At 50.4% G+C, this 12960-nt stretch overlaps 1 protein-coding gene across 3 annotated transcripts in view; it reads right to left on the bottom strand.

The window, feature by feature from the left end:
* Positions 1 to 12960, bottom strand: part of LAMA4 (laminin subunit alpha 4) — a 222748-nt gene that overhangs the window by 66421 nt on the left and 143367 nt on the right. For all 3 annotated transcript variants that reach the window (XM_029595241.1, XM_029595243.1, XM_029595242.1), the window contains exon 22: positions 12482 to 12627. In XM_029595241.1, the coding sequence (XP_029451101.1) occupies positions 12482 to 12627 (146 nt within the window). The remainder of the gene's footprint in view (positions 1 to 12481; positions 12628 to 12960) is intronic.

Here is a 12960-nt window from a genome sequence, read left to right as displayed (position 1 = left end):
GCCCTTCTTCCTTTCACCGTGAAGGACAAACAGGTGGTCCATTCTTTTGACCCTTTCTGAAACTTCCAGATACCACACCAAAAGTCTACTGACATTCAAATGACGGAGGAGACGGTATTCTTCCACATCCTTGTGCTTATCTAGGGGTGGCAATGAAATGGACTGATTCAAATGAAACTCCAAGACTACTGAAGTCATCCGGAGGAATGGTTCCCAACACGACAGTGGCTGCAGTTCAGAGATGCAACATGCCAAGCATATAGCCACCAGGAACACTGTTTTCAGTGTTACTAAATGCAAGGAAAGACTGTGCAGTGGCTGAAAGGAGGGTCCTGCCAAAAATTCCAACACTAGATTAAGATTCCACAAGGAAACTGGCCACTTGAAGGGGTGGCTGGAGGTGCTTCACCCCTTTCAGAAAACGGGCCACATCTGGATGAGCCGACAGGCAGGTCCCGTTCACCTCACCCCTGAAACAGGAGAGAGTCACTACTTGGACCTTCAAGGAGTTAAGCGTCAAACCTTTATTCAATCAGTACTGCAAAAATTCCAGAATTAATGGGATTTTGACTGCCCGAGGGGGGACACAGCATTCTTCGCACCAGGCCTCAAATACTCTCCAGACCCGCACATACACTAGGGGCATAGAAAACTTCAGAGCGTGGAGTAAGGTGGCAATTACTGCCGCAGAATATCAGGGAAGTCCTCTCAAGGGCCAGACCATAAGACAGAATCGAGTAACATCCTTATGAAGGACTGGTCCCTGTTGAAGCAGGCTATGTGCGATGGGAGGCACAGGGGTTCTCCACCAGGAGTCTCCTCATGTCCACATACCACGGATGCCTGGGCCAATCTGGAGCTATTAGTAGGCATAAACCCCTGTGGTGCTCGATTCTGTAAATGACCCTGCCCAGCAGGAGCCATGGAGGAAAGGCATATAGCAACTCTTCTTCCTGCCAGGTCTGAATGAGAGTACCGAACACCAGGGACCACTGATCTCTTCTGCGACTGAAGAATTAGGGAACTTTTGCATTGTGGGATGCGGTCAGCAGGTCAATGGATGGGAGACCCCAGCGATCTACTATCAGTTGAAAGGCTTTGGTCGACAACGCTCACTCTCCTGGATCCAGACACTCCCTGCTTAGAAAGTCTGCTCTGACATCTTTTCCTGCAATGTGGGAGGCTGAGATCATCTGAAGATGTATTTCTGCCCATTTCATAAGGAGATTTATCTCCTTTGACACTTGCTGGCTCTTGGTTCCTGGCAGTTGATATAGGCTACCATCATTGTGTTACTGTTGCGATCCCGGGACGGCCCCGGGATCGGCACTCACCCCGCCGCGGTCCCGGTTCTGTTTCCCGGTCCCCGGGGCTGCAGGGATCCTGGCCGCAGCGTCCCCGGCGCGTAGTCACCTCTCCCGGGCCTGCAGGGCCCTCAGGCACCGCGCTTCAGCCTCCTTTGCTCTGCCGGCGTTCCCCGCGGCTGGCTCCACCCCCCTAGGCGCGCGCGCACGTTCCTGCCCTGCTCTTAAAGGGCCCAGCGCGGGAAAAGCCAGTTCCTCCCTGGGGATGACGTCAGACGCTGCAGGGCTATTTAAGCCCTGCAGTCCAGAAGCACTTTGCCTTGCAACGAGGTTCCCAGGTTTTTCCTGTCTCCAGTTGCTGCGTTCCTGTGTCGTCTCGGTCTCCATTGGTTACTGATCCCGGACTGGCTTACGGTGTTTCTCTGGTTCCTGATCCCGGACTGGCTTACGGTGTTTCTCTGGCTTCTGACCCCGGACTGGCTTACGACGATTCTCTGGCTTCTGACCCCGGTTCGGCTTACGGTGATCCCTTGGTTTCTGATTCTGGACTGGCAAGCGATGATCCTCTGGTACACGACTCTGGACTGGTGAGCGACGACCCTCTGGCACTCGACCTTGGACTCCGTCTGACTCAGCCCCCACGGGCCCTCCTAAGTCCCAGCGGCCGGGTCCCTACGGGCTCCTCCTGGGGGGACTCCGGCTTCCAGGGTGAATCTCCTAAGTCCCAGTGGCCGAACTCCTATGAGCTCCTCTCGGGGGAGGATCGGCTTCCAGGGCGAAGACCTTCTCACCACTGTGCCAGTTCCACCGTTGCATTCTTCCTTGCCAAAGCCCTTGGTCGCATAGGGCTTCCTAGGGTCTTCCTCCGGCCATCCACAAACTCCGTCCTTGCTGCCTCCCGGACGGGACCACCGCTGCCACCTCACCCAGCGGTACACCTTTTGGTTCCGACCGGCCCAAGGGTCCACGAACCCAACAGTTGTCTGACATTAAGCGGTCCGCTTGACCCTGCAGTCTGTGGCTGAATTGTAGACAGGCCAATCTGACTGCCCAGGCTTCCAGGTAGTTAATGTTCCAGAGGGCCTCTTCTTCAGTCCAACGTCCCTGGGCCATCAGTTCCTGACAGTGAAATCCCCAGCCCCGGAGGCTCACATCTGTTGTGAGGACCAGCCAATTCAGGGAGGACAGGGGTATACCCCTGCTCAGATAAGCTTCCTGCAGCCACCACTGAAGCCGAGAGCTTACTCCCATTGGTAAGTGGAGGCGAATCGAATAGTTTTGAGACTGCGGGTTCCAATGTGATAGTAGTGATGGTCACATGTGTGCTCTCGCCCACGGCACTACTTCCAGGGTTGCTGCCATCAACCCGAGAACTTCGAGATAGCTCCACACGATTGGGCGTATCATGCTCATCAGCTGACGCACTTGGGATATCAATTTCCTTATCTGCATGGTTGGAAGCAAGACCTTGCCCTGCTTGGTGTTGAATCAGACTCCCAGATATTCCAAGGACTGGGAGGGCTTGAGACTGCTTTTGTCCAGGTTTATGACCCAGCTGAGTTCCTGCAGCTTGGCCCGGATCAACCAGTCGTCCAAGTGCACCAGGATTCCATCTTTTCTCAATGCTGCCACTACAACCACCATAATCTTGGAAAATGTTCAGGGGGCAGTGGCTAGGCCAAAGGGCAGTGCCCGGAACTGATAATGGTGAGCCGGTACCGCAAAGCTTAGGAAACATTGGTGTTCTTGACAGTTTGGAATAGGTCCAGGGAGGTTAAGGTTTGGATAGGTTTGGATAGGTCCAGGGAGGTTAAGAACTCTCCCAATTGTGCGGCCATTATCACGGAGAATAGGGTTTCATGTGGAAACAATTTACTCGTAGATGTCGGTTAACGCTCTTGAGGTTCAGGATGGCACAAAAGAAACCTTCCGATGGGTACGATGAAATGGAATACCGCCCTGCATTTTCCTTGTGCGCAGGTACTGGGATTATAGACCTCATCCTGAGGGGCCTTAACAGGGTAGTCTCCACTGCCTGCTTCTTGTACTGGGAGTGTGCAAGGAGACATCATGAATATGTCCTGAGGAGTGCTGTTAAATTCCAGCAAATATGCTTCTTGTATGACTTCCAGTACCCATTTGTCTGAAGTGATCTTGACCCACCACTGGTACAAGAGGGGCAGGCCCCTATCCTCATGTTCTGAAGGTGGGTCAGCAAAATTTCATTGGAGGGTTTGGGATGAACCTGAACCTGAGCCTGCTGCTCTCTTGGGCTGTCGACTATGAAAGTACTGAGACCTCCCAAAGTGCTGAGACCTCTGCATTGTCTAGTTTCTTTGGGGTGAAAGCGTTGGGAGCCCCTGGATTGACCCCTCATAGGCGAGGGGCACTGTAACTGCTTTCTCTTATCTTCTGGTAGCCAGGGAACTGGAGATTTGCCCCATTTACTGGCCAGCTTTTCTAATTCGCTTCTGAAAAGGAGTGATCCTTTAAAGGGCATCTTTGTAAGATTTGCTTTGGAGGTTGTGTCTGCCAACCAATTCTGCAGCCTTAGCTGTCTTCTGGTCACCACCACTGAGGCCACTCCTCTGACTGAAGTACAGACTAGATCCAAGCCTGTGTCAGCTAAAAAGGTGGCGTTGGGTTCCATAATCGCTCTGGAATTCACCCCCAAGTCATCTACGTCCTGAGAGAGGTGGAGGCATAAACGAGCTACCAGGGCACAACAAAAAGCAATCTGTAAGGTCATTGCTACTGTGTCAAAGGCCTTTTTAAGGATGGACTCCATCCGTCTAGAATGCGCATCCTTTAGGGCCACTCCTCCCTCCACTGGGATGGTTGTTCACTTAGAGACAGCACAGACCAGCACATCTACTTTAGGGAAATGCAAATGTTCTCTCATTGCCAGATCCAGTGGGTATAGACTTCTAACGCTCGTCCCCCTTTAAAACTTGCTTCTGGGGCATCCCATTCCCTGTCAATCAATTCCTGGATGGCTTCTAGTACTGGAAAGTAGCAAGAGGCTTTCCGTAGGGAAATCAGAATGGGATTCTTCTTTGGTTCTGTCATACAGTCCGCCCCAGGAACTCCCAGCATCTTCAGGGTCTGAGAAACCAGGGCCGGCAATTCGTCTCTATGGAAAAAATGTAACATGGTCCAATATGGTTCTAAACCAGGGGGGATTTCCCCATCTTCCAAGGAATCTGTATCTTCCTCTTCATCCGTGCTGTCCAGTCCCTGCCAGGGATTCCCTTGGTGAGGTGAGGCATGCCTTGAGGTCTGCCAATAGGACTAGGAGAGGGAAGGCTTACCAGCTGAGGTTCTGTCCGGACAGGGGCTAGTGTGTCTGTATCAAGGCTTGAAGGCCTGGAAAAATTCCACCCAAGAGAAGGCAGCCAAGTCCATGCCTAGCCCAGGAAGTACTTGTGTAGGTGCTACTAAATTTCCCTCTCCCATGGATGACCCAGTCACAGGGTTACTCAGATCTGGGATACTTCCAGTTAAGGCTGTGGCTGACCCATCCTCTGAATGGGAGGAGTTGGGCTTAGCAAAGTCCAGGAAGGCCAACTTTCCCTGAGCTTCTTCACAGTGCCTACATACGTTGGAATCCAGGTCAGACTGCAAAGCCCTAATATGATAAGCAGTGCACAGAGAAAAGCGCTTATGTTTCTTGGCTGCCGGAGCCATTGGCGACGGTAACTGTGTGTTCTGTTGGCTCGTACTTAAAATTTTATGCACACAGATTTTGGGCACCTAGGCGGGACGCTGTGAGGTGCACACACAGCCCTTGTGCCTAGCTTTACCTGTATTCTGCACTTAGTAGGCTGTGCACGTATGTATGTGTGCATGTTTATGCATGCAGCATGTGTGCAGAGCTGATGCACTGCGCTTACCTACTTTCTATGGAGGGCAATACAACATGCACAAAGATGCGTGCAAGATGCCACCACTGTGGCCTACCACATGGTATGCTGACCAAGCCTAAAGCAGGGCCTAGCCCACCAGGGGGCCACTAAACCCACTTGGAAGCTCACTTCCCCTTACCCTAATGGGATTGGAAACGACATTGGTACGGCGCACCGAGCAAGGAGACCGGAGGAAGTCTTACTGAAATCCCTCCAAACATCTCTGAATCGGGAGGTAAATCTTCTCTTTTTTTTTTTTTTTTTACTTACCTGGGCTCAGCTTACTGGCTGAGTACAGAGATCATCTCCGGCTGCCTGCATCTGCTGCCTTTCAGCAGCTTAAGCAGCAAAGTCCTCGCTGGGAACCGGCTACTAGCCCAAGGTACGCCTCTGAAGGATCTCGGAAATCGCCTCAGGAATTCTCAACTAGGAGAGGGACCTTTAGGTATCACCACAGGAGAGCGAGGCTCAATTTTTTCTCCAATGTAAATGTAAAATTTCTCCTTCCAAAAAGTGCAGCAATCTCTATAGGGAGAGGCACGTCCACCATCTCCTGGAGACAGAGAAATACTGAAGGGCTGCAGTCACTGCAGGGATGTATCTAGGGTGATGTCAGCTTTGAAACCTGATTCTGTCTCCATCTGCTGGCAGGGGATCATAACCCAAATGGTCCTGAGTCCACCTGGCTACACTCTAGGAAAGCTATATGATTTCCTGGTGAGTGCCTGAGCTCGGCCATAAGCTACTCCAGGGTCAGAGTTAACTATTGCACTTCCTCCTTGGGTAAATACCAAAGGAGAAGTGGAGAAGTGCAAAAACACAGCAAAGGGAGTCAAGCTAGGCAGATCTTCATTAGAACTGCCTTTTTGTAAAGCTGAAAAAGATCCTGCATACGGCTGCCGCTTTCTCAGTGGGCGAACCTATGATGCTCTGTTAAATGATCTCTTTCTGGTTAGCACTGTCCCTCCCGATTCAGCCCAGTGAAGCAGCACTACCAGAAACTGAACCTCTTACCACTGAATTACAAATCTTTTTCTCCAAACGTGTTAAACACTATTCCATCAAAAGGTTTTGGCACTAAATAAATATCTTACTACATCCCACCAACATATCCAGGATAGGAAAATTGGTTCTTATCTGCTAATTTTCGTTCCTGGAATACTACAGATCAGTCCAGACAAGTGGGTTTTGCACCCCTACCAGCAAATGAAGGCAGAGAATATACATTTTTCAGGCACTGCTACATACCAGAGAGTGCCACCTGCAGTCCCTCACTATTGACCTGTACTCAAACCAATGTAGAGGAAAAAATTCCCCAACTCAATCAAATTTTCCCTTTTAGAGCAAACAGAGAACCCAGGGTTGGCGCCCCCTGAACTGGAGCCTTCACACCCGAAAAAAGGAACTGACAACCGACTAGCTCTCTCAGTTTAACATATATACATGCAGAAACTCTGAATTCAATTGTAATTGCAGCTACAACAGTCTTTTGGAACTAAGGGGATGGGCCTCTGGACTGATCTGAGGTATTCCAGAAATGAAAATTAGCAGGTAAGAACCAATTTTCCTTTCCTGATCATACCCCAGGTTAATCCAGACAAGTGGGATGTACCAAAGCTCCCTTACTCTGGGCAGGATCCCGAAAGACCTGCTCTCAAGACACTTTCACCAAATGCTGCATCCTCCAGCGCCCAAACATCCAGTCGGTAATGTCTGGTGAAAGTGTAACACGTAGACCATGTTGTAGCTCTACAGATCTCCTGAGGCAACACCAACTGATACTCCACCCAGAAAGCTGCTTGTGCCCCAGTAGAATGTGCTCGCAACCCTACTGGGCGCACATAGCCTTTACAAAGATAGGCAGAAAAAATTGTCTCCTTTAACCAATGAGAGATCATGGCTTTAGATGCCTGACATACTTTCTTCAAACCACTGAACAGAACAAAGAGATGATCTGAGTAACAAAAACTGTTTGTGATCTTAAGATACCACAACAGAATCCGATGAACATCTAACAAATTAAGTTCTCTCACCGGCAGCATTTCCCGTGACCAATTCGGAAAAGCGGGAAGCTCCACCATCTGGTTCACAAGGAAAGAGGAAATTACCTTTGGTAAAAAGGAGGGAACTGTAACCAGTGTAACACCATCATCTGCAATCCTCAAGAAAGGATCTCTACATGACAGAGCCTGAAGCTCTGAAATCCGTCTGGCCAAACAAATTACCACCAAAAACACCATCTTCAAAGTGAGATCCTTCACCGATGCCCCCCCAGAGAGACTCAAAAGGAGGACCACACAGCACTCGACGGACCAAGCTAAGATTCCATTCCGCACATAATTTCCATAATGGAGGCTGCAAATGCTTGACCTCCTTCAGAAAGCGAATGACATCCAGATGAGAAGCCAAAAATCTCTCCCGCAACTTACCTCTAAAGCAACCCAAGGCTGCTACCTGAGCCCAAAGTGAATTATAGGCCAAGTCCTTTGACAACCACCATTGCAAAAAGGCTAAGATATGAGGGAGGTCCACCTGCAACAAATCCAGATCTTCCTCCAAGCACCAGGCTTAAAAACCCTGGAATATGCTAGGGAAGTAGCAGGCCTCCTAGCTTGCAGCAAGGTGGCAATAACCAGCTCAGAATATCCTTCCAGCTGCAAGTGCTGCCTCTCAAAAGCCAAGCTATGAGACAAAAGTGATCTGCCCGATCCAAAAAGATGGGTCCTTGTCGAAGCAACCCTTGAAAATGAGCCAACCTGAGAGGGCTGTCTACTGTGAGATGATCCAGTTCTGTGAACCATGGATGGTGTGGCCACCTCGGAGCCACCAGAATCACTCTTCCTAGGAGACACTCTATTTGATACAGGACGTGCCCTATTAGAGGCCAGGGAGGAAACACATAGAACAGGATCCCTTTCGGCCAAGGCAGAGCTAGAGCATTCATACCCACTCTCGCATGCAACTGAAGAACCAAGCCACCTTGGCATTGTTGCGCGACACCATTAGATCCAACAGCGGGTTGCCCTATGAGGTCAAAGGTCTCTGAGGATAACTCTCGTTTCCCCGAGACTAGCTGTTGTCTGCTAAGGTAGTCTGCCTGCACATTGTTGACTCCTGCAACATGCAATGCTGTTATTCCTTCCATATGAAGCTCCACCTAGGCAAACAGCTCCTGAGCCTTCTGGGCTACCACATGACTCTTCGCCACTCCCTGAAGATTGATGTATGCCACTGTTGTTGCATGGCCTGAGAAGATCCTCACCATCTGCCTCACGAAACAGAGGAAGGAACGACAGCAACACTCTGTGCACCACTCTCGTTTCCAGGTGATTGATAGACCAGACCACTTCTACTGGTGCCCACCAATCTTGCGCCATCCTCCCCTGACAGATTACTCCTCAACCTTTGAGGCTGGCATTGGTGGTCACCACCACCCAGTCTGGAATCTCCAGGTCCACTCCCTTTTCCAAATTGTGGTGAGACAGCCACCATGAGAGACTGGATCTGGATTCCTCCTGTAGAGTTAAGGGAAGATGATACTCCTCTGACAATGAATCCCAGCAGGATAAAAGCACCCTCTGTAGAGGACGCATAAGAGCAAACACCCACAGCACCAAATATAGTGTGGATACAATGGAGCCCACACCTGTAAATAATCCCAGACTCTGGACACTGCAAGACGTAATAGATGAGTTACTTGTGCCTGCAACATCACAATACTGTCTGAAGTCAGGAACACCTGGCCAATCCAGGTGTCAAATCACACACCCAGGTATTCCAAGGACTGGATGGGCACTAGATGGCTCTCTGTCAGGTTTATAACCCAACCCAGTGATTGCAACATTTCCATGACCCGTTGAACCGACTGACAGCCTTCTTCCTCAGACTTTGCTCGAATGAGCCAGTCGTCCAGGTAAGGATGGACTAGAATCCCCTTCCTTCTGAGATCCGCCACCACCACCACCATTACCTTTCGGGTTGTTGCCAGCCCAAAAGGGAGAAGCCAGAACTGTAAGTGCTGCCCTAATACCATGAACCTCAGAAGCTTCTGATGTTCTGCTCATATAGGGATATGTAGGTAGGCTTCTGCCAGGTCTAATGAAGCCAGAAACTCTCCCCAGCGGACTGCTGCTGTCACCATCCGCAATGTTTCCATATGAAAGCGCAGAACCTGCAACAATAGAATGACCTTCTGAAGATACAGAATAGGCCAAAATGAGCCTTCCTTCTTGGGAACCATGAAATAAATCAAGTACCTAGCCCATGGAACAATAGCATCCAGCCTTTGCAGCCGAAGAAGCGTGTCCCAAACCACCTCTTGCTTGCTTTGAGATGAGCAATAAGACTCCAGAAAGCTTCTCTGACTGGGTTCGAAAAGTCTAAAGTGTTACTGTCCTTTACCACCTCAAGGACTCATTGGTCTGATGTGATCTTGGTCCACTCCCCGTACAAACAGAAAAATGTCCCCCCCACTACAGCCTCTACGAATGTGTGGACCCCCTGGCCTCATTGCGAGGACTCTCCTCCTCCAGTCCCCTGACCGGAGAGTCCCTAGAGGGTCTGCCTTCCTGAGATCTGCTTTTGTTAGAGCCTGAGGCACTCTTGCCAGAACGAAACCTCCTCGTATCCCAAAAACGGGGATGAGGAGGAAAATTCTTCTTACTACTCTTCTTATCCTCCGGCAACCTGTTTCCTTTCGATTCCCCCAGCTGCTTCATTGGCTTATCAAGATCTTCACTGAACAGCAGCTTCCCCATAAAGGGAAGATTTCAGAGCTGAGTCTTGGACCACATATCTGCTGACCAGTTTCGCAACCACAAAATTCGACATGCCATTAACACTGAGACCATACTCCTAGCTGACGTATGCTCCAGATCATACAGCGTGTCCACCATGTAGGCTACCCCAGCTTCCAACCAGGCCGACTGCCTTGAATTGGATGCCTGGGAGGAATCCTTCTTCTGATCCTTCTGTACCCAGCATAAACAGGCTCTCTGCATGAGACTACCATTCAAGGCGGAGATCTCAAACATCCATTTTAACTGAATCTCCAGTTTGCGGTCCTGGCATCCCTCAGTACGGCCAACCGCACCACTGGAATAGTCATCTTCTTGATCACATCCAAGACCGAAGCATCCACTTTAGGAATCATCAACAGGTCTGTGGTCTCCTCCATTAGTGGATATAACTTAGTCATTGCCTTACCGACCTTGAGGCCCACCTCAGGAGAATTCCACTCCCGATTCACCAACTTCTTCACCTTTTTGGGCACCGGAAAAGCCCTAGGAAGGCCATGCAGTCCATATAGAACTGGGTGCACCTCTTCATTATCCAACTCCTCTTGGGCAACCTTAATTCCTAACTCCTCCAGGACTTGCAGAATAAGAGGCCACACCTCCTCCTTCCTGAACAATTGGACAACCCTAAGGTTATCTCCTTCCACCACCAGCACTTCATCTGGATCCTGGGCATCTTTGTCAGTGTCTGGATTAGCATCAGGATTAGCATCTGGATCCCCTTGTGGACTACCATCCACAGAACCACTGTCCTCCAGAACATTTGCTGGATCCTCCTGTAGGTCATCAGACTGGTCCTCATCCTGAATTGCAGCACACCCCAGACCCAGACGTCTGACCAAGACCTCAGACCCCAAGCCTCCAGAACCCCCTCCCCCCCCCACTGGGGCCATCTTCACGGCTGCTGGTCCAGGATTGCTTCCTCCCTGCCCCCTTCCTTGACAAATAGGCCTTGTGAAGGAGCAGAACAAAATCTGCTGAGAAGTCTTCCATCTCAGCAGAATCCTCGGCCTGTATGCTGCCATGAGACTCTCCCACCTGTTACTGATTATCTGCTGCTTGAACCATCAGAGATGGGGGGTGGGGGCCTCTAGGTGTCCTGGAAGCCACTTGCTTCCTACTGCGAGCCTCAATTACAATAGCTGCATCTCCAATCCCCCAGGGACCTGTGCAGCAGGTCCCGCTGAGCTAGAAACGTTTTTGTGTGGCTCAGAGGAGGTTCCCTCCCCCCCGAGGTACAGTCTGAACACATTGCGGATGAATTAAGCCAGCCGCACCATGAGCTGCACTCCTTACAGGATGCCCCGTGGAGAAAAGCTGGCGCCATTTTCTGTGCGTATGTGGCCCAATTGCAGCACTGTATGGTTAATGAGGCCCACTGAGATGTGTGATTGCAGGAATTCTGCCGCCGGCATGATCCACCCTCTTCAAACTGCTCCAGATGCCGGGGCTGACGGGGGCCTGAAAATCTCACTCTCCACGGTGCTACCGCTGAAGCCTCCCACCTTGCCGGCAAGACTAGACCTCTTTTTTTTTTTCTTTACAAATTAAAGGTACAGCTCCCTTTCAAGAGAAAAAAACCTCACTAAAAGGTATACTTCCCTGAATCTGGACGAAGAACCAGGGAGGAAACCATGGAAGGAGCGAGGGAGCCAGTCCCCTGGCTATCACTCCCTCCAGATGCAGCAGGCAGAGACCAGACAGGGATCACCAACCCCCTGCTCGCCCAGCTGCACCTGAGGGATGGCCCACGAAGGTGCCTAACACCTCAGGGAGCAGCTCTTCCGATAAGTTCTCTCTCATTACTTTTTTTTTTTTTTTTTAATTTCTCTCAGACTGCAGATTTGTGTTGCATTTGGCCAGCTCTAAACCTTGGCTCGCCTCCTGATTTTGTTGTCGTTGGATTCTTGGCTGACCTCGGACCTCCTCTCAATCTTGCTATCTGCTGCCTGCCCTGACCCCGATCTGAACGGATTGTCTTCTCCTTGCTGGCCTTTTTCCTCTACGTCAGATTCTTCACCACCCAGAGGCCCATGCCTAAGTCCAGCCGGCCCCAGCAGCCAAGGGCTCAGCCTGTGGAGAACGTGGGCTGGTAGTGGTGAAACTCCAGTTGGGCCTTTGCAGTTACCAGCAAAGCCTACTGACAGTGAGGACCTGCAGGGCTCCTCCCCGTGGGTAGTGCTAACCTCAGCTCGGCCCAAGGGTCCACAATTTCAACAGTTTGCACCTCTACCATCTGCTGGAGACATAGAAATACTGAGGGACTGCAGGTAGCACTGTCAGTTATGTAGCTGTGCCTGAAAAAATGTATTATCTGACTCCATCTGCGGGTAGGGATGCAAATCCCACCTGTCTGGATTAATCTGGGGTATGAACAGGAACTCTTTTTCATCATTACAAACAGGCAGTTCTTCCCCAGTGGCTGCCATGATTCTGCCCTAGGGCCCCTCATGACTCTGGATACAGAAGTCCTCACCTCTCAATCTTCACAAGGCTGAAGTACGCAGGCCATGAGCTGACAGGCTTAGAATCCAGTGGGATCTCCACATGCTCGCTCCCAAGATTATAGACATAAACCAGATTATCAGCCTTGATGGCCAACCCCATATAATCTCCTCCAGCCTGAAAGAGTAAGAGAAAAGTAAAATCATGCAGAGCAGGTAAGACAACTAAGAGATACATGGGAAAGGGTTAATTTGAGACAGAAAAATAGACTATAACAGCAGATAAAGAGCACAAAACTCACCAGTCTGCCAGATTTACTTCCTGGTACAATGCAACAGGCCCCAGAAGATCCCTTATTCCCAGAGCTAATGATCCTATGCTTATCCCAGGTATTACCTCTCACCCCCACCCCCCCACAGCTAAGAATCCTCTGTGCTTATCCCAGGCTTTACCCCTCACTCCCCTCACAGTTAAGAATCCTCTGTGCTTATCCCAGGCTTTATCCCTCAC

Source organism: Rhinatrema bivittatum, chromosome 3 (genome assembly GCF_901001135.1).
Source record: "Rhinatrema bivittatum chromosome 3, aRhiBiv1.1, whole genome shotgun sequence".
In the NCBI taxonomy this organism is placed as follows: Eukaryota; Metazoa; Chordata; class Amphibia; order Gymnophiona; family Rhinatrematidae; genus Rhinatrema; species Rhinatrema bivittatum.
The sequence above is the reverse complement of the archived record's forward strand: the minus strand, read 5'-3'. Positions and strand labels throughout refer to the sequence as shown.